The following is a 26,309-nucleotide window of genomic DNA, read 5'->3' as shown; positions in this document are numbered from 1 at the left end:
CTTATGAGGATTTTCTTGTAAGTTTGCAAAATTTGTATTGTTTTCTTTGGGAGAGAGTGTTCTAAAGAATTTGGGGTATAATTCTTGAGAGATTTGTAAGGTTACTCTTTGTCCTCAAAAGAAAGACAAATTAGTGAATTTGTGGAAAATCCTTAGTGTGGATATCTAAGGTAGTGGACGTAGACTTTGGTTGAGAAAGTCGAACCACTCTAAATTGTTGTGCAAATATTTTTAATTATCTGCAAAAGCTTCCACCGAAATTTTTATTGTCAATTCACCCCCTCTTGGGTTATTCCGTCGATCGATTAACTCAACAATTGGTATCAGAGCTTGACTCATTTGAAGGTTTAATCACCTCTTGAGTAGATCCGGGAAGATTTAAATCGATAAAGATGGAGTCCACTTCCGGTTCATTCTCCATGGAAGAATCCATACCAATTGACGTACCTCCATACTTCAATGAAACAAATTATCATCGTTGGAAGAGGTTTATGATGATATTTATCTAAGAATTTGATATGAAAGGTTGGATGATAATCGAGAAAGGATGTTATTCTTCTACTAAGAAGGCAAATAAGTGGAGTAATCAAGAACGGAAGAAAGATCAACAAAACACAAAGGCTATGAACATGTTGTGTTGTGCAATTGATCCTAATGTATATAAAGGAGTTTCTTCTTGTTCAAATGCCAAGGAGATGTGGGATAAGCTTAAGGAGATGTGGGATAAGCTTGAGGAGATCTATAGAGACAAGGAAGAAGAAGAACTAATAAAGGTGATGTCTCTATTAGCTCTCACAGAGCCAAAGGTATCTTCTAACTCAAATAGATTAAATTCAAAATCTTTTAATGAGATACAAGATGCTTATGATGAATTATTTTCTGAGTTTGAGACCATGAGCTCCAAATACAATAAGTTGATTTCTAAATTTATAGCTAAAAATGATCTTCTTTTGAAAGCTAAAACAGATTTAGAAAATCAAAATGAAATGTTGAGAAAGGAGTTAGAGCTTTCAAGAACGAAATCTGAAAACTTTGAAAAAGAAATTTTCAAATTAAACGAACTTCTTCTAGAAAGAAAAATGGATTTTGAAAATCAAAATGAAATCTTGAAGAAGAATTTAGAGCTTTCAAAAATGAAATTTGAAAGTATTGAAAAAGAAAAATTCGATTTGAAAGCTAAGCTTGAATGTTTAACAAAAGAAAAAGAGATCATTTTAAATAATTCATCTAGTTCAATAATGACTATATGTTCACATTGTCATTATCATGGTCATAAGGAACATACTTGTCCTTTAAAGAAAGGAAAACAATTTAAAATTAGACAAGTCTGGGTTCCAAAAGGAACAAGAGGCATCGAAACTAACATTCAAGGATCCAAAGCAATTTGGATACCAAAATCTACTTAAATGTCTCTTGTATGTGTATGGGAGAAAATTATGATGAAAATGACGAAATTCAAGATGCTCTGGCCACACATGAAAAATGAATGGCTAACCTCTTAACTTAATGTTATTATTTGGTTGCTCATTTAGTTTATGCATGCATGAGGTTTTAAATGTAGAATGATTATGTTTTATCTCATGTATGTTGAAAAATGCATTAAGATGAACAATCAAAATTTTTCAGAAATTTGTCATAACTACAGTTCATCATAATATTTTTTTGGTCAAAATTTGTCTTTAAATGTAATTGATATCTCTTTAACAATTGATATTGATTTTTCAAGAACTTTGGTTTTGCAAAGTTTGACCTTAAATTTTTCTTAATTTTTATGCATATATCTTATTTTTTTAATGCATAAAATTTTCATAAACTTTATGCATAAATTCTTAATCTCGATAATCGACATTGCATAATGTTTTATATGTGAATGGGTTAAAATCATAATCTTTTGAAAAATGAATTTGATAAAGAATACAATGTCTTATTTTAAATTAAATGATTGCAAAATTGATTGACATTGCATCCATTTTTTATTATGCTTGTTTCTCATAAAATAGGGACATATACATGGTGCATTTAGATTTTATTGATATGACTAATTTATGCCTAATTGCTAAGGATGAGCATCATAGTTGGTTATGGCATAGGAGACTAGGACTTGCTAGCATGAGTGTTATTCAACGACTAATTCAAGGAGATTTAGTTAGAGGGTTGCCAAAGCTAAAATTTGATAATGATAAAATATGTGATGCTTATGCTAAAGGAAAACATAGAAGAGCTTCATTTAAGTCAATTAATGATGTATCAACTAGTAGAGTATTACAATTGATCCATATAGATCTTTTCGGGCCAACTAGGACTACTAGTTTGGGTTGAAAACAATATGCATTTGTATTGGTAGATGACTATTCTAGATATACTTAGGTTTTATTCTTAAGTACTAAAGATGAAGCATTAGAAAAATTCACACGTTTTCAAAAGTAATCCAAAATGAAAAATGTTACTATATAACTAGTGTTAGGAATATTCATTGAATTGAATTTGAAAATCTTGGATTTACTGAATTTTGTAATTCTAATGGTATTAGCCATAATTTTTCAGCACCTAGAACCCCTCAACAAAATGGAGTTATTGAGAGGAAAAATCGAACTTTATAAGAAATGGCTAGAACCATGCTTTGTGAAAACAATTTGCCAAAATATTTTTGGGCGGAAGCCACAAATACCGCTTGTTATGTTATTAATCGAGTAATTATTATGCCTATTTTGAAGAAAACTCTATATAAACTTTTCAAAAATAAAAAGCCTAACATTAGCTATTTTGATCTTTTTGGATATAAATGTTTTGTTTTAAACAACGATAAAGAAAATCTTGGAAAATTTGATGCTAAAAGTGATTAAGGAATCTTTCTAGGTTATTCCTTAAATTCTAAAGCTTACCGAGTATTTAATAAAAGAACTTTAGTTGTAGAGAGTCTATACATGTTGTTTTCAACGATAATCCCCTTTCGAGGAAGGATTCTTGTGTAAATGATGATGTAGGTATTGTAAACACAAATGACGTTAGACATGACGTGGGAAAACCATCATCAAAGGAAGAAACAAAAGATGAGGAAACTCAAGATCCTCTCGAGAATCCAACCATTGAAGAAAGGGAAGTCTCTTACCCAAGAGAGTACAACTATGTCAAGGATTGTGAGATAATAGGTGAACCATCCAAAGAGGTAACAACTCGATCTTCTCTTAGAAATATATGTAATTATGTTGCATTTATATCATGCATAGAGCCTAAGAATATTAAAGAAACATTAAATGATGAACATTGGATTATGGCTATGCAAGAAGAGTTAAATCAATTTGAGAGAAGTAGAGTATGGACATTAGTTGAAAGGCCTAGTAATAAATCTACTGTAGGTACTAGATAGGTATTTAAGAATAAGCTTGATGAAATTGGTAATATAGTGAGAAACAAGGCTAGACTTGTTGCTCAAGGGTATACTCAAGAAGAAGACATAAACTATGATGAAACATACGCTCCTGTAGCTAGAATGGAAATAATTAGAATGTTATTAGCATTTGCATGTATCAATGAATTTAAATTATATCAAATGGATGTTAAAAGTGCATTTTTAAATGGTTTTATAAAAGAAGAAGTGTATGTGGAACAACCTCCTGGTTTTGAAGATTCAAAATTTCCAAATCATGTTTTTAAATTGACAAAAGCACTTTATGGTTTAAAACAATCTCCTAGAGCTTGGTATGAAAGATTGTCAAATTTTTTAATTGAAAAAGGTTTTTCAAAAGGGAAGGTTGACACTACATTGTTTTTAAAGCATAAAGGTAAATATTTATTAGTAGTTCAAATTTATGTTGATGATATAATATTTGGTTCTACTAATGATGCTCTTTGCCAAGAATTTTCTAAGCTAATGCAAAGTGAATTTGAGATGAGCATGATGGGGGAGCCCTTATTTTTCTTGGGACTCTAAATCAAGCAAAGAAAAGATGGCATCTTCATTAATAAAGCTAAGTACATCAAGGATATACTCAAGAAGTTTGGATTGGAAAATGGGAAACCTCATGCCACTCCAATGAGCTCATCAATAAAGCTTGATAAAGATGAAGGAGGTAAATATGTGGATTTTAAATTGTATAGGTCAATGATTGGGTCTTTGCTCTATCTAACTGCAAGTATATCGGACATTATGTTTAGTGTTTTCTTATGTGCTAGATTTCAATCATGCCCTAAGGAATCACATTTACTAGCTGTTAAGAGGATCTTTATATACCTTAAGGACACTCCTAGTTTAGGACTTTGGTATCCTAGAGACTCTAGCTTTAGCTTGCATGCCTTCTCAGATGCGGATTACGGAGGATGCAAAATATATAGGAAAAACACATCCGGTATTTACCAATTCCTAGGAAATATGTTGATTTCTTGGTTTTCAAAGAAACAAAATTGTGTTGCATTATTTACCACTGAAGCGGAATACATTTCAGTCGGTAGTTGTTGTGCACAAGTTTTATGGATGAAACAACAACTTTTTTATTATGGAATTGAAGTAAGTACCATACCTATCAAGTGTGACAATACTAGTGCTATTTGTCTCATTAAAAATTCCATCCAACACTTTAGAACTAAGCACATTGAAATTAGACATCATTTCATTAGAGATCATATCGCTAAAGAAGATATAGTTCTAGAATATGTTGATACTTTGCACCAATTAGCGAATATCTTTACAAAACCTTTAGATAAAGAAAGATTTTGGACACTTAGGAGAGAATTAGGTTTGACCAACCTACCTTGACTTAGTGTTTAAAATAAGTTTAGCACTTTTAGTTAGAGTTGAAAATGCTTATAAAAATAACACTTTTGATTGCATTCTTTGCTATTAGTTAGGGGGAGTTTATAATTCTCAGTGAGAACTAATTTTATGTTCAAATGTAGTTTAAGGATTTGATTTGATTGATTGAACATAGTTAATTTTCAATAAATGAGTTACCAATACCACTAGAGCTAATTAATTTAGCATTGTTAAGTGTTTAAAACAGATTTTTGACATTTTTGTGCTTAATGCATCGATACACTACCTAGTGCATCGATGCATCCCTTGAATGTGCATCGATTCACCATGAAAGTGCACCAATGCACGCCTTGAATGTGCATCAATGCACTATGCTGTGCATCGATACACCAATCAGGTTTTTGGGTTTAAAATGCTTATTTTCTTCATTCCTTCAAAACCCCAAAACCTCTAAACCTCACACCGTTCGACCCTCTTTCACCCTAATCTCAAATTTACTTCAAAATCAATGTTCTAAGGTCAGAATCCAACTATTCTTCAACTCCTAATCCTTCCTATATAATTAAAATCGTGCAAACAACATCTCATTCTCACAAATTCTTAATTTTCAAGGTAATATTTCAAAAACCTCTATTTTATTGATTTTTGAACTTAGGACTAGTTTTAATTAGTTCTAGGTTGAACAAATTATCGGGCATTGATTGTTTAATGTTTAGAAACTAGATTTTACAACCAATTTCATAAAAAAAACACATAATTTTTCAAACTTTCTTTGAATTTCGAAATAAAAAAATGAAATTTATTGTTTTAATTAATATTTTTTATTAAATTATGTTGTTTTCATCAAAACTATACGTATTATAATCTTTAAACATTATTTTTTAAATAGTTTTCAAAACTTTGCCCATTAGGATTCAGTTTAGAGAACCTTGACTATTACAGACTCAATTGAGTTTTGGGATTGATTATATTGTATACATGTTCTTAAATTTGCAGGTTACCTATTCCATTACGATTCTTAAACCATGTCTAATCCCAAACGACCTAGGACATCATCCAGTCGCTCAAGCCAAAACTGACCTCCTATACCTTCACCTAATCTAAATCCAAATCCAAATGACCCAAATATGACCATTCTAAACTCATGTTTCAATGTACCTAGTTGTAGACATGATCTCTACCATAGGTACCATACTTGTTTTGAGTCATACAAAATCCGGGAAGAGCATATCCCTTCGATCCAAGCTATGGAAGATATGAATTTTCAATATCTTCCTACTCTTAAATCATGGAAGTTTGATAATCTCTTTAAACACAAACCTATTGTTTATCAACAATTAGTCCACATCTTCTATTCCAATGCGGTATGTGTCCAATACGAATGTTGATCCGGAACCATAGGTATATGTTCCTATCTTTTAGGACAAATTCATTTTTATTGACTCCGACACATTCGCTACCCATTTTGGACTAGATAACTTAGGTTTATATAATGAAAATGAGATTGTGGAATCACCCTATAAGTCTAAGGATAGCGTTAGTACCTTACCATCTCATCACGATTGATTTCTACATTTGTTGATCTCTTGGTGGTTTCGACCATCCGGAGGTAGGTACTCCTCCCTTAGGAAAATATATATATGGTGGATACATTGTATCCAACATAATAAGAAGATTAATCTGCCACAGATCATCTTTAGTGAGTTAGTAGATACCATAAACACAGTTCCTTCCAAAAATATAGAAACATTGGTTTATGGTTGTCTCCTTAGTAACTTGTTTATCAAACTCGGTCTTAGGGTCAATCTTGATATTCCAATCCCTCTCCAAAACCAAATCAATTTCACTTCCTTAAAGAAAGCGGGATGGAAACAGGATAAGGAAACTGGCCAGTGGGTTTATCGACCTACTGAGCAAACTCCGGGAGCAAGCTCTTCACGAGCTCCACCACCTCCGGCACCAGCAATGGACGACGATCCAGAGCTTTAACAGCTGATGCAAGATATTGATGAGGTCATACCCGACGATGATTCTCTGGCATCGGAACCGACACATCAAGAGGAACAAATGGACTGATTGAGTTTCAACGGGAGATGCGTGAACGTATGGATGCTCTCACACTTGAAGTGCGAGCACATTATCCTCCTCATCCCTATCCTCCTATGGACGACTAGACCTATCTTGCTTTATTTTGCTTGAATTGACCTTCAAACTTATTGTTAAACATTTTGATGATTTTGGATTGTGTTTGAATATTTGAATTTGCTATGGATGTTGGATGCTTAAACTTGAATGCTTGTTGATGTTTGAACTTCTTATATATATATATATATATATATATATATATATATATATGGTTTGGTTTAAAATTTCATATTGTGTATCATTTACATATTAGTTGCATTATGACCAATTTGTGTCATTTCACATTGTTTATGAATATTGAATTATGAAACTAATGGCTAACCTTTCTCTTGATTGTGATCTTAGCAGCTTAAGCTATATTTCTAAAAATCAATTAGTTGTATTTTACAAACTTGTTTAAAAAAAATTTAGAGTATTTTTGATTTAACAAAAAAGGGGAGAAAGATGTATTATAGTAAGGGGGAGAAAGATGTATTATAGCAAGGGGGAGTAATTTCAAAATTGATTAAATTGATCTAAAAAATTATTTTAAAAATCTTAAAATTACTCAAATATTTTGTTATATCAAAAAGGGGGAGATTGTTGAAAACATTTTTATGGGATGTACCGATGCACTAATTTGATGCATCGATGCACACCCATTTCGAATGCATTTTATGCACCGATGCACAACCATGCATAGATGCACTCAGGATTTTATTGAACATCGAATTGATTTTGTGCACCGATGCACAAGTTATGCATCGATGCACCCCGTCTATTTTTTAAATATCGAAGCAAATTTGTGCACCGATGCACACCCTAGTGTACTGATGCACTAAGTCTTCCAATGGTCGAAATATTTGAATTTTACACATAGTGTACCGATGCACAAAGTCTATGCATCGATGCACCATACGCTCCCAACTGTTTGATTAATTGTTTTCACACACTAACGGCTCTATTAACTCCACTAATGATCCTCAACGTTCAGAAATGATCCAAGGAGTATTTAAACAAGCTTAGAAGCCATTGATCAAGATAATTATCAAGAATCAAGAGAGAATAAAAGAGAAAGCATCAAACCTCAAGTTTGAGCATTTTCAAGCCTATTACATTCAATATTCATTTTTGCTTTCAAGAACACTTATTGTTCTCAATTGTTTTATTCTTGAGTGTTCTTTCTTTGTTCTAGAACTGTGCAAACATCTTTCCTTGTGAGGATTTTCTTGTAAGTTTGTAAAATTTGTATTGTTCTTTGGGAGAGAGAGTTCTCAAGAATTTGGGGTATATTTCTTGAGGGATTTGTAAGGTTACTCTTTGTCCTCAAAAGAAAGACAAATTAGTGAATTTGTGGAAAATCCTTAGTTTGGATAGATAAGGTATTGGACGTAGACTTTGGTTGAGAAAGTCGAACCACTCTAAATTGCTGTGCAAATATTTTCAATTTTCTCATTAAAATCTCCTATTAGTAGCCACGAAATATTTGGGGTATCATTCAAACTAATCAATAGTTCCCACTATTTTGGCCGTCTATTTTCCTCGGGTGCTCCATAGAAACCTGTACATCTCCACTGAATACCTTGAGAGATGCTCGTTATTAAAACATTAATATGAGAGCCAGAATACGAACTCAAAGTAACATCACACGTCTGCTTCCAGGCCAGACATAAACCCCCGTGTGCCTTAGGGTTCAACTTCAATTCCATGTGTCAGTCCGCATTACTTCCTCACTTGGATCATACGCAAATTCTGTAGTTTTGTCTCCATAAAGAAAACTACAGCTGGGTTTGCGTCTCTCAGCATATGTCGAAGACGGTGAACCGTCCGGGGCATCCCCAATCCCCGGATATTCCAACTTACGAGTTTCATTGTGTCTGGCTGGCCTGGATTGTCAGGCCTGTCGATATCATTTGATTTCCAGTCTGGTTTACTTCTCGTGCATTTGGAGTAATTGTGTCGCTCCTCTACCTCTTCGCATTGTTCTTTTCTAATGGTTTTTCTTCATCACCTGATGTCATGGCCACATAATAGCTTCCAGCATTATCATTACTTGCTGTGAATCCTTTAAACGTGTTTACAATCCATTCATTCGTGCTTCGGTTTCGTTCAACTGCATTGTATGGTTGGTCTTGAGTATTTTTCTGTCAATTCCCAACAAACCACCGTCCTCCTCTTCTCGCAGCCACGTGCTTGTTGTTATTCCCCTACGTCTTGGCGGGGTTCGGATTGAAACATCCCATTGTGGAACCAGATTATCCTTATCGTTAAGGACATGCAACGGGAAAAAAAATTTGCCATGGCCCAATTTGCCGCACATGAAACAAAAGAGCTTCAATTTCTCATATTGGAACGAGAAAGAGATTGAAAGTCCATTTGATAAAGCTAGTTTCTACATTCTCTTCAACGGTTTTCGTACATCAAAGCCCACCCGAATCCTAATCGATCCTCGATATCCCAAATTATCGGCAGAAGTATCATACTTAATATAAATTCCAAGAAAATTGCCAAATTGCCTAACCACCTGCTCTGACACATAGCCCACCGGTAGGTTGTTAATCAGAACCCAAAAGTGCACCCACTCTAATTCTACCAATATCGGATCTTCCCCTATTTGTAATCGGTGTAATAGTAAAAGGTGCGAATTAAAGTACCATGGTCCTTCCGTAGCAATTCGGTTCACATCCAATTCATGGTGAAATCAAAATAGATATCGGCCTTCCTCGAGTTCTGTAATTGAAATTCCATCGATAGAATGTCATACGTTGGCCAAAGTAACCCTCATTGCCTGAATATTCACCTGGCTTGCTATGTGAAATCTCCCTACCAAACAGTTGTCAAACGATATCGTGGATGGGGTTTCTGATTGTGTGATTATCAATGCATCTTCATCTTCTACCCCTAAAACCAGGTTTTCCATCTTGCTTTCAATCTCTCCCATTGTGCTCGACTTGCTATACCAGGCTGAGAACATTCAAACAAAACAAAACTAGCCATACTAGATTGAGAAACTTAAGAAAAACAACTAAGCGGTTGAGCAAATACGTGCTAATCGGCAGAGGAACCCTAACGCAGAGGATATTTTTTAGTCAATAATATTTATAATATAAATATTATATATATATATATATATTCGTATAATAAATATATAAATGTATTATATTATAATATTATAAATAATAATAATTTTTCAGAAAAACCTTAAATTTTTTTAAATTCCCCCAAAGCCCTAAATACCAAATCCATAATTTCACCCTTTGTTGTTGTTAAATCAATAATCACCACCCACCACTTTCATCATCATACCCTTACTACCAATTATCCCACTCTTCCATTGTTTGAAATCGATGAACAATGAGCTAATCGACCGTCAAACATCGAATGTAAAATATTCTAATTGAATCATGAACGATGATAGATCGGGGGTGAATATTGAATGACGTACACGACGAGAGGAGGATACTTTAGTGCGGCGGCAACGATGTGCAATTGACGATGATGGGCGAATTTATGGATTATGATTTAGGGTTTAGGATTTTTAAGATTGCTTTTGTTGAGTCAGGGTCTTTCGTCAAATTTGAGTTGTGTGTCGAATCCTTTGCACTTTTAAAATTTGTGTTAAGGTGAAGATTGAAAGGTTTGACTCGAATTCAATGCGACACAAATTAATTAAAAGATAATTGAGAAAAGTAAAAAACCTAGTTTGATTAAAAGTAGAAAGCTTATTTCTTTTTATATAGAATACTTGTTTTGAGTAGATTTCTACTTCATAAATTTCCTTTTGTAATCAAGTATTTATCTTTATAAATAAATACTAAGAGGTAGGGTTAGATATCAAGTGTTCTTTCTCTAAATCCTCTTGTATTCTACTTCTTTTATATTTGTGAAAATTCTCTTTTTTTGTCTGATTTTTCCGCAAAGATTTTTTTTATGTAAATCTTAATATTCTTTATTTTCTTGTTATGTTTGCGAAATTTTTTTCCTTATTTCACAGTTATCGATGTTTCATTATAATAGAAAAGTTGAACATAATCCAATTAATAAGCTATTTCTTTTTTTTTCATGTAAAAATGAATTCTGATCTAAGGTGCAAGCGTTGTTGCCTTGGTGACGAGGTCAAAGCTGCTACCAAAGGTTTAATTCTCTAGTTTTCTTTTAAAATGTTGTTTTAGGCGATGGTTTAAGTGTCGTCATTTTTCTTTTTTTATTTAGATTTAAGTAAACATCTTTTCAGTTGACTTTTTTCTTTCCACATATTTTTGAAGTGTTGATTTTTGTATGATTTTATGACACGTTATTTATCTTATTTTATTATAGAAGTTTATCTATCATTATGATAGTTTGACGTTTCGTGTTGCATTCATCATAATGTATCTCTTGATAAGGAAATATCGCCGTTCTCCTAGAATTAGATCTCCTTTTACGTCAGTTTGTTGATGCATGCAGAATCGTTCGCGGAGCAATCTGTCATATTAATTCTCTCAATCTTCACGCCTATATCATATTGTGTTTGGGTCCGAATAAAGACATGAAGATTATTTATAGTTGTTAGGATTTTTGTAGAAGATGAAACATATATTCAAAGGAAAGTTTTGATTATTTTTTTCAGGCCCTTTGAGTTTCCATATTGGGATTGTGTTACCATTGTTTAATGAAAATCTAGTTTTATTTTAAAAAATGTTAATTCATTGAATATAAAAGATAAAAAATAAAAAATAATTTTAATATATAAATCATAATATATAAATTATATGTAATCTCAATCTTTAAATTAAAATAATTGTGGTTAAATTGCAAATGATCTCGAGCGTAACTAACTCTCTTGTCAAAGCAATCGCAAACTTACATCACCGTACCTGGTAGGTGCAATTCCAATGGATTCCAAGAGTGGCAGACAACATTGCCAAGTTTGCCTCGTATCACCACTTCAACCTGATGCAATATGATTCTCCTCCAGTGAAAATTGTGGACTTAATCGCCTTTGACGCTGTCTGTCTCTCTGCACCAAGTCGCTGGTCTGCTAGCCTGTATTAGGCTTTTCTTTATTCAAAAAAAAATTATCATGATTTCTTAAATATAATAATAACTTAATGTCCTCTTAAAAAATATACACTTCCCCATAAGGGCCCAATCGGGTTCGAACCGGTGACCTCTTGATCTGCAGTGAAATGCTCTACCACTGAGCTATGGACCCCTGCCGTAACGCTTTATAAAATAAAGATTTTATTAAGTATTTAATCTCAATAAAATTGCTCTCCTAAACCCTTTTCCTTACCAACGAAAGAAACACCACTCTGCGTTCCCCTCTTCCTCGGTCTAGTTAGCAAAAGGAACCACTCCCAGGAAAAGTGCGAGCGATGCTGACTCGGCACGGCATCAAATACGCCGTCCATCTTATCACCACTCACTTCGGCGATCTCGTCGCCGTAAATAAACCTAGATCTCTCTCTTCAGCATTCAGTTTATACCTATAATTTTATACATTTATTTATTCGTTTATATAAAAGTTTCTGATAACTAACGGTGATGACCGTATAAAGTTTGATTCTGTTTGCTTTGTTTATTTACAGAAAGTCTGTGAGTGTCTTCTCCGGAGAGGACCGTTAACTCTCCAAGCCACAGTCCGGTTCACGGAGCTCACTTCTTCTCAAGTCAAGAACTGCTTACTTGTTTTGATTCAACACAATTGCGTTCAAGCTTTTGTTCTCGAACAATCTGGTTCTCTAATTCTTCTTCGTTTCAATTATATATTTATATATGTATGTTTCTGTTTGGCTGCTAAGAATGTAGGAAAAAGAGAGCTTAGGTTTAATCCCCTCTAACTGGATTAGTTGGCAATGGGATTGCAAATGGTTCTGAGTCTCAAAATTGAATTGAATTTGTTAATATTCTGCCTTTGTTTTTAATTTGTTTGTTTAAATTAATTTGCAATGGAATGTGCAGTTGAGCATGGAGATGCTGCAAAAGCTACCACTCAGTATGTTGCATTGTACGATAACATCTTCCATCGGTGGAGATTTCCCAAATTCCTGACTATTGTCTCCCAGAAACTTGATAAACAAGTAAACTCTTCATTACTTCTAATATTGTAAAACTAAGACTAAGCTCTGTTTAGTTGGCGCTTTTTCTATGTGTTCCTTTTCCCCCAAAAAAAAAATTGTAGAAAACAAAAAGTAAAGGAATTTGAAAAGTAGAAAACCTTAGGCAAATAGAAAAAGCATCAATCAAAGAGAGCCTAAATAAACATAGATTCTTTAAAACTTCATTATATTTTGTGCTTTGCTTTTGTAGTGTGTTGATCTTTTGGAGGCTTTACTTCAGCATGGAAGGCTTACCCTCAAACAAATGTCTGATCGAGCTAAATCGAGTCAAAATGAAGGCAACTTTTTCAGAATTCCCTGTTTATCTATTTCTTGGATATATATAAAGTTACCCTTTTGGTTGAAAGGAGTTAAGGGTTGATTTGTTACTGCACTTGAGCTAAGTGATTAATATAAACGTAATTGAATTTATTCATGTCCATTTAATATATTTTTATATTTTTTTCTAGGAGATGATGCAATTTTGGATGCTGTCCAAGAAGCCATGATTAAGTTACTGAATGCTCGCTTTGTTGAACGGTGCCCTGCTTCTGAACCAGTTCTCACTAACCCAACTAAACAAGAACTTTCTGCAAGAAAGCGAGCTGCTAAATATGCCAAGGTGTATATTGATTCATGTCAAATTAGTATGTTATTGCGTTTGTGCAAAAGTTGGACTAGGCAAGTGGTTTTCTCTGGTGATAGAAACATCATTAGAGGATTGGTATTGGATACGAAGTCTATATGGTACAGTCCTATCCTTCAGGACTACTATTGAAAAATTCTTACGTAACACTAGTTCATAATCAAAATCAACTGTCTTGTTTCTGCTTTCCTGAAATGTTTTGTCCCCTATATACTGGTGTAATGCATCCTTAATTAGGTTTTTAGTGACTTCGGGTCATCTAATTCCTGAATAAAATATTCTTTTATGTCGATGTGGGTTTATGTAGAGCTGTTGTAACACGAACTAGGCAAGCATAACAAATATATATGATTCTTTTTCCATTAAAGCAGACTATTGTAGGCTTGCGGCCTTTCATATTCTATTTAATGTGAAAGGCCTCTTGATATCAACTTGTACCATCTAAATTTTATCCTGAATAAATGATACTCTGATGAGTATCTTCAATATATCCTTTTAGATTCTTGAAGAACAAGAAACATTAGAGCAACGTGTTGTGGAAGCTGCTGCACCTCCTGAAGCCTTAAGATTTTTGCTTCTAACACAAACTGAACCTGCTGCTGAAGGGAAGGATGAGACCAGTTCCCCTATCGTGGCACCTGGCGAGAAGGTTGGCTTAAGACATTTCATTTGAAGTGATTCATTTATTTGTATGCTAATTTGAAATTTCCCCATCTTTTATAGCGCAAGCATGATGCTTTAGAGTCAGGGACAGAATATGGAGCTACAGATGAGCCAGTAGTTCTTTGGCGTGCTAATTTCGAGGAATTTATTCGACGTCTTAGGCATAAGGTCAGTTTACCTTATGATTTGTTATTTGAATTATACTTTTGATATGTCAAAAGAATATTTTAGTGTTTTTATCACTCGAGGAATGATAGGCTTCATGCTAATCATGTATAATCCCAGTGTAAGTTATGAAGTCGTGATAACAGGAATGGGCTAAAGGTTGCTAGTACTATGCATTGTGTTTCATATATGTAAATGAAAGATATTGTTAGTACTATGTATAATCCTAGTGTAAATTGTGTGTAATCTCTAGGCTTGCATCGAGAATGTGAAGACGCGCCTCGATGATGGAGCTGTTACCGTCTTAAAAGCGATGCTCGAAGCAACTAGAAGCACAGAGAAGAAGGTTAAAACAGAGAATTCAGGTAAGCTAATCTTCAATATGCTTGCTATTTATTTTTGAACACCTACAACTATATATTTATTTTGCTGCCAAAATAATATTCAGATACGTTTTTTCTATTTCTATAATCCAAATATGGATCTAATTCGGTATTAGTGCGAGGACTGGAGTTATTCTGTCATTTATAAAAATTATAACTTGCAGTTACAGTACGAGATGCTTTTATTTTTCAACTTTAAGAAACTACTTATACATCCAGAGTTTTTAAATTAATCTTAATCATGTTGCTCTGAGTTTTCATTTTCTTGTAGTACTAATGCCTGACCCTCCAAATATTTAGAAGTTGGAAAATATGAACATGCCCGTGCTGGACGCATGTTCATATCTGTCACCAGCACTTTATTCTAAGTAACATAGATCTTAATAATATGTGAAAAGAGGAGTTGCAAGAAGCTTTGGCTATATTGACTGAGCAATATAGCTCAAAAGCCATACATAGCTATTTTGGTATAATTAGGCAAGGGCGGTCAACTTAGTTCAATAGAAAAAGGATTAAAGGGTTATGCCTTTGGTTCATGCAACTTTTTTTTATTACTGCTTCTATTATTGATGATCTGCATTTTACAGTTCCACTCTCACTGAGTTCCATTTATGAAGAAGTGATAAAGAGCGAAGATGGTCGTAATATAACCTTTGATCGCGTTAGAGCCTCCCTGATTCAGTTGAGTTGCCCTCCGTTTGTAATAGCAGCCAATGAGTCATATAGTATCGGTTTGTATGCCTTTTTTCTCAGTATATCTTTGTTTTGGCTGATTAATTTGTTTTATATTTCTGGTGACCCATTGTTGTTTCTTTTTCAGATTTCAAGAAAATAATTGAAATGGCTCAGAATGAGGAGGTCTTTATGATTTCAGTTTTGGTTAAACTAGTTGAGTCGCTCATGCTTCATTCTGTTAAATGACCATTAGCATATCTTATATTGCAGGTGGAATCTATTGTGTTGAAAAGATATGGAAAAGATGCATATAGAATGTTCAGGTTACTGTCGAACAGCAGTCACCTACTTGAAACTGACAAGGTAACAATCCTCTACCAGAGATAATAGTACGGACTTTTGTCATTGCTATTCGCTATACATAGCAGCAGTTTTAAGAATGTTTCTGAAATCTTTTATTGCACTGGAACTTTTTTATTTTACTTTTTTAAGGCGTAAACAAGCCGAGCTTCAACAAATAGAACAGACCAATATTCATGTTTATTCAACTTGCTTGACATCAGCCTGTGTTTTAGGATTTTAGGGTATTCATCGAGCTTGACTCATTTAAAATTGGATGTAATCAAGCTTTGTTTGTTTAAGATATATGAACCTGTTCACTAACTTTAAACAAATATGTTTGTGAACATATAATCAAATATGTTTAGTTGAGTTAAATGAACTTGTTTATGAACATACAATTGAATATATTCACAAAAAATCATGTTCATGAACAACAAACATCTACCAACAAAGTTTAACATTATTAACTTACAATATAGTAATATACATATGCTAGCAATAGCAAATTAGCAATTAAAAGTTACATATTCATAGAAGTCTAGATCTCTCAATTAAAGCCATATAAAAAGAAAATTAAGAAATCTTCATTAAAACTGAGAGCATCCAACTACTAAAGTTCAATTGTTAAGTCCAATAAATTTTGAAACACAAATATTCATTTTTTAGATTCAGGGGAGCATTATCTCCATGTTTGCAACCATACAAAAGTAGAAAAGTTCCTCCACCAAAAGCAAAATTTCCATATGACAATTTCGTTTCACCTAAAAAAGGTTGAGATTAAATAACCTTCAAATTTTGTCAAAGCTCAGAAGAGAATTCTTTTTCTCTGCTTCACTCTATACAAAAACTTAATGTTGGATGAAAAACTCTATAAAATCTTAATTTAAATGAGAATTCCATACTATTTTCTTGTGATTGAAAAGACTTCAGTCTCTCAAAGTAAACTACTCAGCATGATAAAACCTGGTGTCTTTGTCTTCATTTGCAGAATTACATACTGTTTTCTTCACTTAAGCTGCCATATATTATATTAAGTTACTTAAATATGCACTAGTCACTCAAGTTCAGAGAGACATGATTCAGTGCTCTAGAGATGGCATCTGAATCCGCACGAGGAAATAAAATTGTTGCTAAGTTAAAAATTGCCTCAAGTAACCAAAACCTTCTTCCAACACAATAAACTGGAACATTATTTTAAGGCTTCCTCCCATAATTTTTTTCTATTTGAGGTTTGGATTCATTCATTCAGCAACCCTTTTGGTTATTTCAATTTCTGTATGCAGACAAGGAATATCAGTCTAGAAGCCACTCATATCTGTGTGTATTTGTCTTCCTTGGACACTAGCTGGTGTAGGGGCTAGAGAGAGCTAAAAGGAAGAAGAAAAATGGAGTGATGGGTGGTCTGAAAGAGTGAAATGATTGTTGGCTACTGACTGGGATGAGATGAGAGGCAACTAGTGATAGGAGTTTTGATTCCGAAGGGGGTAGAAAACAATTAGGGTTTCAGTTAGTATAGTGTAAAATAAAAATTCCTAAAAATTATAAAAATATTAATAAATATATCAATAAATAATGAAATAATAGTAAAAAGCTTCTTATTATATTGTAATCGAACAATAAATAGAGTTTTAAACAATAATTTGAATAGATCATAAACGATCTTGTTTGTGAATGTAAATAAATGAAACATACCTTGTTCAAGCCTTAAAATCTTGTTGAAAGTTGTTGTTTTAGCTTGAGAAATTAATATAAACAAACACAATCCAAGTCTATTTCTATTATCCGAAAAAAGATTTGTCCATTTAACTGTTAAATGGTTTTCTCAATTATAGCCCTCTTTGTTTCCTTATAGTTTCATGTTGTAGATTGCAGATGCAGCATTTGTTGAAAAGAAGGAGACGCCAAAAATTCTTTATAAACTGTGGAAGGATGATTATTTGCAAATGGAGGTACAAGCCTTTTTTTTCTGTCCCCATGAGTAAACAAATTAAATTATGCATGTTTTCTGTCACCTCTTAACTCTTGCCTCAAATTGCTTTAAAGTGACTATATTGGAACCATTTGAACTAATCTTGTTGTTTAAGATAAATATTACAGACTTTTTTGTTTGAAATTTAAAACTAATCAATGGGACAACTTGATGTCAATTTCAAATATAATAATAGTCTTTTATGAGAAGTTGGAATTGTTTGAAAATTCTTCAATTTAAAACAAAATGAATTGGAATGCATTTTATTAGTGATTGCAAACAATAGAATGGACAATATTCAATTGGAAAACAACCCTGATATGCTAGGAATGATATTTAAGCATTAATAGGATTGAAGCTATGATTTTCACAGATTGATGTTTATCTTGGACTTTCTTTTGGGTGATAAAGGAAGTTCATGTTTTAATTGTGTTAGTTCATGAACAATATTATGTGCTTTTGCCATATCAAGTAGACAATGGTTTGAACATTCTAATTTCGTTTATGATGACCCTGCAGAAATTACAGGTAACAGGAGCTAAAAGACTAACACAGTTCCTGTTGTGGAAAGTGAACAAGAAGCTTCTCCGGGAACATGTTCTCGATGAGATGTTCCATGCTTCCTTGAATTTGAGCCAAAGAGTGGCGTTTGAGTTGGAACAGGAACAGGAGGTTTGTTATGCGCAACCTGTTCTCCTCATGTGTCTTTGCTTTGCAGAAAAATACGATTATACTGCCTTGATTTAAGCATATTCTACAGTCCTTGAAATCCTCCATGTCTAGTTAAATTGCCTTGCCATGGACTGTATTTTCCATCAGAACGATTCTATACATCGCTCATACTGATAATATATTATGTGAACGTTCCAGCTTTTGAACATCCCGCGAGATAAACGTCTTAGCCGACTAAGAAAAGTCCGGTTACTCTTGGAATCATCACAGATGAAGCTTGACGATGCCATCATGCTTTTCCATGACTTCTGAGAGAGCCATTTCATTGAGTAATGGAGGGATGTGCTGTTGGACTATTTTTCTGTCTATTGTCGTTCCATATGGTTTTGTAGGGATTCCAAAGGTTCAGAAAAGCATTGGGTTTTAAGAATGTTTGATATTTATTTATTTATTTCCTTCAATTTCAATGAACGAGTTCGTGGATATTTTAGATTGAGTCAACTAAACCAGTACACGTTCTGTTCTGAAATGGTTTATAAATATGGGTAAATTATACGTTTAGTACTTAAACTATCAGTTTTAGTCTGTTTAAGTACTTAAACTTTCAATTTTTTCAAAATTATTCCTAACATTTAGTTATTGTTTTATTTTAGTACTTGCGTTAAAAACTTAACGTTAAGTTTTGAAAAAAAAATAAAAGTTTAGGTATTAAAGCGAACTAAAATTGATAGTTTAGGTATTAAACGTGTTAATTTTTTAACGGAAAGGTATTAAAATGAAAAAAAAAAAACTAAATGTTTGTTATGGTTTTGAAAAAAAAAATTAAGTTTAGGTATTAAAATAAATTAAAATTGATAGACTATGTACTAAACGTGTAGTTTACCCTAAATATTATTGGTCTCTCGTAATCCATGTTAAGTCTCTACATCCAATAGAGATCAAATTGGCTTGTTTGCCATTGCCGTGATGCTATGATCACATTTGTAATAGTGCAATGCTATGATCACGTTGCTAATAGTTGAGTGACTAATGGTATAATTTTTCCAATAAAAAGAAACCTTAAAATAAGTGAAACATGGACAACCTTATCAAATTTAAAAGACAAACAGTAGTTTTGTATGGTGGAAATCAAATCCTCCTAACAAGTTTCATGATGATTTATAAATCATCAAAAAAAATTAGAACTTAACATTGCTGTAACAGTGAGAAATGAAAATGGGAAACAAAACTTTAAAAACATAACCAGTTGACAGCCAAAATCAGAAATACAAGCGTTGATTGAAACGAAATCTACATTAATAAACTTGTCATTCATCTCAGTAAACTCTAAACACCAAAGTTGGTTATTCACGGTTTACCTCTTCTAATTTATATAAAAAATCGTAGTTTTTTTTCAAATAGTGATTGACCGGTTACGTAGAGATTGTAGATGTAGAGACAAAGTGTCATAAGAGATGCTCTAAGGTGAAAGAAAAAAATAGTAAAAAAGTTTCCTCTCCTTCCTATCATTGATGTTTATATATTAATTCTATACTGACTCTCTTTGCATGCTTGTGTCACGTCTATAGTCATAATTGTAATGTATAGGTTGATCCTGTGTATAAATACAATCGTCAGTTAACAGATTTTGTCAAATCAAATCTCTTAAATTCATAAAGGTCTTATTTAGGATCTCGATGAAGACTCATACTCTCCGAACTGGAGATGAATTTAACGGATTGTTAGAGTTGTATTTCTAGAGGTATAACAAAGTTCAATTTCTACACAACGAGTAGTCCTTTCTAAGTTGTAATCAATGTTTTAAGAAATGTAGTAACATAGGAGAGTTTTCTAATTTTTTCATGGCCGGCCAACTCCGAAAAGACTATCTCATTGCATAACTTTTGCTATACATACACAGAATATGACTAATCGTCGGGATGGATTATGTTTCACGGCACAGATCATCTTAATGACTTCATCTGCCCACAGTGACTGAGCTATGTGTTGGGTTGAGTTTGTTAATTTTTTATCACTAAAAAATATAAGGATAAATATCTAGTTAGACCTTCAAATTTTAGTTCATTTTGATTTTTGTCCCTCCCATTTTTTATGGTTAGTTATACCTTGCCTCCTTGAATTAGAATTATGGCTCTGATCTGTTTGTCCAGGGACGGAGTCAAGATTCTAACTCAATGAGAAAAAAGTATAACTAATCATAAAAAAATAGTGGGTAAAGTATAATTAATCATAGAAAAAGAGGAGAGAGAATTTACAATAAACTAAAATTAAAAGCTCTAATTTAAAATTTATCCATATATATTTTTAATAATAAAAAAGTAGGAGACAGTGGCCTGCCTAGTTAGATACGACTCCTTTGTTACCCCATGGTAAAATTTGAACCAAGACTGATCCACACACAATATAGCTACCACGAACACCAAGTACGCCATCATTTCAAAATGTTCACTAAGCTTCTCATATCTACTATGAGAGAAACTTGAGCATAAGAATACCAATATCAGTTATTAGATCTCTGATTTTTACAGTACCATTAAGTTGCTGAGCTGATAGCAGCTTACAGTTTCCACACAGATCCTTCCCAGAAAGTGGCCAACGAAAATAAAGGCAGTGGTTCAAGTCTTGAATTCATTGAATGCTTTTAGCGGTTAAAGGGAGTGTTATTCTCCCTTGAAGTCTTGGATTCGTGCAGATGCGTTCGTAAGGTGTATATGTCAATTGTTAAGAAAGATTATGAATAAATACTACCCTATATTCACATTAAGATTATTAAAAAGGTACAAACATGATTTGACTCGTCAATATTTACCCTTTAGATCCCATTTTGTAGTTTTTTTTTCCTGTTACATTTTCATAAATCCAAACAAAAACTGGATTTGAGTTCTTCAACATGCACCCTTTAGAGCCCATTGAGTGGTTTTTACATGTTACATTTTCATACAATTAAACACAGCACCTCGAAACCACTATCGTTCTCCATGGAAACCCGGCTTGCTGAACAAGTAACAGCAAATAGAGACAACGACGACCCAAAACAGATTGAACCCACAAAAGAAGCAGAATAACATCTGTTGAAAATGCCTACCAAAGGAATCAAAGCTGGGATGGGTAGGGATGAAGCATTAACCACTAACACAAACTTGATCGTTATTATTATTGTCACAAATATATTAAGGGTGCGTTTGGTTCACAGAATGTAAGATTACCAGTGGGAATAAAAGATTACCAGGGAATAGAATTACTGGGAATGTTGTATTTTGTGTTTGGTTGGTTTAGCAGGAATGTAAGATTACCGTGTTTTGTTAAAGGAATAAAAGATTATTGAAATGTATATTTGACCAAATTGTCCTTATTATATATTTGTATAATATTACAAATTGTAAAATATTTATATATTTTCTTTAAAAAATTAAATTCATAATATTTATATAATTTTTTTACAAAATTAAAAATATAAAAAAGGTTTAATGAAAGGGTAAATCTTTCTTTAACCTCTGAACTTCATATAAAATTTTAATTATAGACTTTTTTTGTAAATCTAAAATAATTTAAGGATAAATTTGTAATTTAACCTTCGTAAAATTTTTATTATTCAATGACAGAAGAATGATATTTTTGAAAAAAAATAAATATTTAAGGGTATTTTAGTCCAAAACGCCGGTAATGTTACAATACCTAAGGGAAGGGAGGTAATGACATTCCCGGTAATATACCCCAAAAAATCTACTATTGGTAATAAAACATTACCGGGAATGAGATTTCCGGCCAACCAAACATGGGAACATTGGAATCCCACAATCCTTGAACCAAACACCCCCTAAGGGTAAACTACGTGATTTGTCACTTTTGTTTAATATTTGTACATATTTTCTCACTAGATTTAAAGAAATTATTTTTTGGTCATTTTATTTTTCCTTTTATTAAGATGAGGTCACTGAAATTCATTATCATAACATTATCGGATTGCTGACTTGGTGCAATAAATAAATAAAAGAAAAAAAGCATGTCATTTCGGGGCAAAAAGACTACTCCTTAAAATGTTTTTAGAATTTGGAAGTTATTTGTTTTAAACATATATATAAGGATATAATCCACTTATAAATGTAAAACTCTTTTAATTGTATACAGATTTAGGACCGTTGGATGAGTGAAAATAGGTGATTCAGATTAACTTCTTTTTTCAGTAAATATCTTATCATTTCACCAACCATCTATTTTCACTCATCAAACGATCTTAAATCTACGTAAAACTAAAAGAATTATATATATATAATTTGTGGTAGTTGAAGGGATTGATATAAGCATAACGTATGTTTAGATGCAAGGAAAAGTAGTGCAGAAAATTAATTTGAATGGATTGGAGAGGATGCTTTAATGCTTGATAAAAGCTTTTCACACATTGAGAGAGTGTGTGGTCATGAGGATGGTTCGTATACGCAGCAGTGTGTATGTTCACATGAGCTTTTGTTTAGTAATTATTTATTAGGGTTTGAATTGCGCCTTCTTTCATTTAAAACCTGCCATCAACGTCACCACCATAAATGTAGTTCATAGCTTCAACTTTATTTCCTAATAAATCAACAACCATAAAAGGGATTTTTTTGTTACATATATACACACATAGCAACATTTACTAGAGGGAGGTGATATGGGAATTTAACTCTTAAGGGTTATTGAACTCGTAACTTAAAGGAGATAGGATGTGTCAATTGAGAATTTTTAACCATCTACTTTAGAGATTGTTGACAATAAACGCTTATAACTCTGCATACGCAATGTTTGAATGTGAAACCTCAAGAGATAACAATAAATCGTTTAATCTAATATTTTAGGGATGAGTCTACAATGCATGAAACATACCCATATGCACCACCAATGACATACATTGATATGTACCACCAATATTTTTAATGGATAAAATTCATAATGATCATCAAAATTTACTAAAATAAATTTTTTTGTTATTGGATTTTTAAAAGTTACAAAATAGACATTAATCTTTGGATTTTGTTAAAAAAGTAGATATCAAATATAAAATGTTGTTACTAAATTAATGGAAAAAAATATCTTACTTGATCTTTTAATTATAACTAAAATATCATTTTTTATATATATTTTTCAATATTTTTAAATAATGATTCTAAAAAATAAAAAATTCAGATTTTTTAAAAATATATGATAACAGTTTAGTTTTTAATATTTAAAAAATATTTTTAAAAAAAATATAATTTATGATTTTTTTTAATTCATCAAATACATCTAACTTTAAATAAATAATCCAAATAGTCCTTAACTTTTAATAACATATCAAATAATTTATATAATACAAACTCAATATCTATAATATAGCAAAAAAAATATTTATTTTATTTACATTTATTTAGTTTTGAATTTAACGAACTTAATAAAATTATTTTAATTAAAATTAATAGTAAAATAAAATTTTAATAAAAACTAAAGCGTCAAATGCAGGTTTTCCCCCTTATTTTTGGGTGAGGATAAAGCTTAATATATATGTATATCAATATTTATTAGTTTTTTTAATTAATTTAGAGTGATTACAATGTGTAGTATTTGTTCTAAAGATTCTCAACTATTTGGCAATGAAAGCTCAAGTATCCATACAGTCTTTGGTGATCAAACTTAGGACTTTTAGAGATAACAATCATCCCTTTAACCACTGAGGTAACTTGATTCGTACAATAATATTTATTAGTTATGTTAGCAATATGGGTGTTCGATATTTTAAGTAAGTTTAAGGATTTGAATCTTGATATTGTAAATTTATTAAATTAAATTGGAAATATCGTCCCATAGTGTTCGATCTAAATTAATAGATTAATAAATTAAATATATGGTTAAAAATAGTTATTTTCAGTAGATAAAATCTTCCACACAAAAATTTGTAACGTTCTAATACTACTTGATTTAATTTATAAAATCAATTAAATAGATGGATTAAATTCATCAAACGAAAATCTCAAAACCAGTCTAATTTATTATTATTATTATTATTAATTTTGGGTAAATACAAGGTAGTATCTATTCGAAGATAACTTTTAACCATTTAATATTAAACACTTGTACTCCTTGATTATTAGTGCTCGAACCCAAACCTCAAGAAATAAAAATAATTTATTTACTATCGAAATTATTGGATTCGTGCCTAATCTAAATTATTGAATTGGGTAGATTTAATCGATTTAATCTATTATAAATTATATATTGTATAAAATTATATTTTATTAATATAACTATTAATATTTAATTCATTAATCGATCAATTTAAATTGAATATTAAAAAAATTTATTATTAAGATGATTTTATCAACTTAATTTATCTAATTTATAACGTTAGAGTTTAAACTTTCATTTTATTTTACGAGTTTAGGACCTAATTTCACTATATACTAATGAATAATTAATTTAAAAATAATGTATAGTTTATATATTTGTTTAAATTATATAAAATATATTCAAAAATAAATCAAATTAATATTTAAATCTATTTTGACTATTAAATTTAATTATTTTGATACATCAAATCAATTATCTATTCAGTTGCCTTTTAAATTTTTAAAATTATAAAATTAATATTTATCATGAAGATTTTTTTTTAAATAATAAACTATATCGAAACAATCATGGTTATGACTGTAAATGAGACGAAACAGATCGCGAGCTACTTGAGATCAACTCGATCAAGACTCGATAAATACTCGGATCGAATGGACTCGACTCGAGTTATTAACGAGCCGAAACGAGCTACTCGATATTTGACTCGAAAAGCTCGTGAGCAGCTCGAAAATATAATATATTAAGATTTTATTTTTTTTAATAAATTATTAATAATATTAATATTTATGTATTGATTTTTTTTTAAAACTACAGTAAAATTTCATGTATTTAAGGTTCATGTTCTAGTTTGAGTTTGAGGCTTTAATCGAGTTAAGTTTAAGATTTTTTTTTTCATTTTGAGCCTTTTCGAGCTGCTCACGAGTTTCAGTTCAGGATTTCGAGTCTAGCTTGAAAATTTTAAACTCGCGAGTTTTCGAATCAAGTCGAACTCCATTTCAGAATTTTCGAATCGAATCGAACTCAGCAATACTCAAACTCGCATAAACTCATTTACACCCCTAATCATGACCGGTAAGTACATACATTTTTTTTCATCGAAGTTGAAATTGCCATGTAAAATGACGATTTTTCTTTAAAACTAAGTTTTTAATTATTCTTTTGGATATATTAAAAAGACTACTTAATATAAAAAAATAGGCTATACTTTTCTTTTATATAGGTGTTTAATTATTTTAGATCAAAATATGTGTCTAATATTATTAATGTTATCATTTTAAGTTCTTGATATATCACGATCGTTAAAAAAATATATTATCTGACAAGTATCACGTTATAAAATTCTAAAATTTTTATTTAAAAAAATTATAATTGTAATTTTCTAAAAACACCTCAATTTTTTCTATTTTTTTTAAAAAACTCCAAGACACTAAAAGCCTTAATTCTAAACCCCAAACATCAATATTTGTCACCATTGTCGTTGTAATTGCCCTGGTCGACATCATCGACAAATAACCGCCCAATCGTCACCGCTCGTCCAGTGATTAACCATCGCCCAATTCCTTAAATTTTTTAACTTAAATTCTTAAAAATTTTCTAAATCCCTTTAACCGGTCGTTCGCAACAATAACGACAATGACAACGATAATTGATCGTTTGACCACCCATTAGCCTTTGGTAGTTTGATGCAAGACTATCATTTTACGATTTGGTGATTTGAAATTTGCCTTTGGATAGGCTAAAGCCTTTGGCGATCGTTTGACAT

General features: G+C 31.8%; 1 protein-coding gene and 1 non-coding gene across 2 annotated transcripts; one reads left to right on the top strand and one right to left on the bottom strand.

The window, feature by feature from the left end:
• Window positions 1-11,996: 11,996 nt before the first annotated feature.
• On the bottom strand, window positions 11,997-12,068 carry TRNAC-GCA. The gene has a single exon. It is a non-coding gene; the product is annotated as a tRNA-Cys (tRNA).
• A 113-nt stretch (window positions 12,069-12,181) lies between these two features.
• On the top strand, window positions 12,182-18,951 carry LOC120168655. Its single transcript, XM_039177113.1, has 14 exons — window positions 12,182-12,300; window positions 12,445-12,592; window positions 12,818-12,936; window positions 13,166-13,253; window positions 13,425-13,576; window positions 14,100-14,249; window positions 14,324-14,431; window positions 14,682-14,793; window positions 15,399-15,542; window positions 15,632-15,669; window positions 15,757-15,849; window positions 17,694-17,777; window positions 18,317-18,469; window positions 18,668-18,951. The coding sequence occupies exons 1-14, from the start codon at window positions 12,232-12,234 to the stop codon at window positions 18,779-18,781; spliced, it is 1,572 nt and encodes a 523-aa protein (XP_039033044.1). The 5' UTR covers window positions 12,182-12,231; the 3' UTR covers window positions 18,782-18,951.
• Window positions 18,952-26,309: the final 7,358 nt, after the last annotated feature.

This window comes from Hibiscus syriacus, unplaced genomic scaffold (genome assembly GCF_006381635.1).
Source record: "Hibiscus syriacus cultivar Baekdansim isolate YM2019G1 unplaced genomic scaffold, ASM638163v2 tig00003041_pilon, whole genome shotgun sequence".
Taxonomy (NCBI): Eukaryota; Viridiplantae; Streptophyta; class Magnoliopsida; order Malvales; family Malvaceae; genus Hibiscus; species Hibiscus syriacus.
Note: the sequence above shows the minus strand (reverse complement) of the source record. Positions and strands in the feature narration are given on the sequence as shown.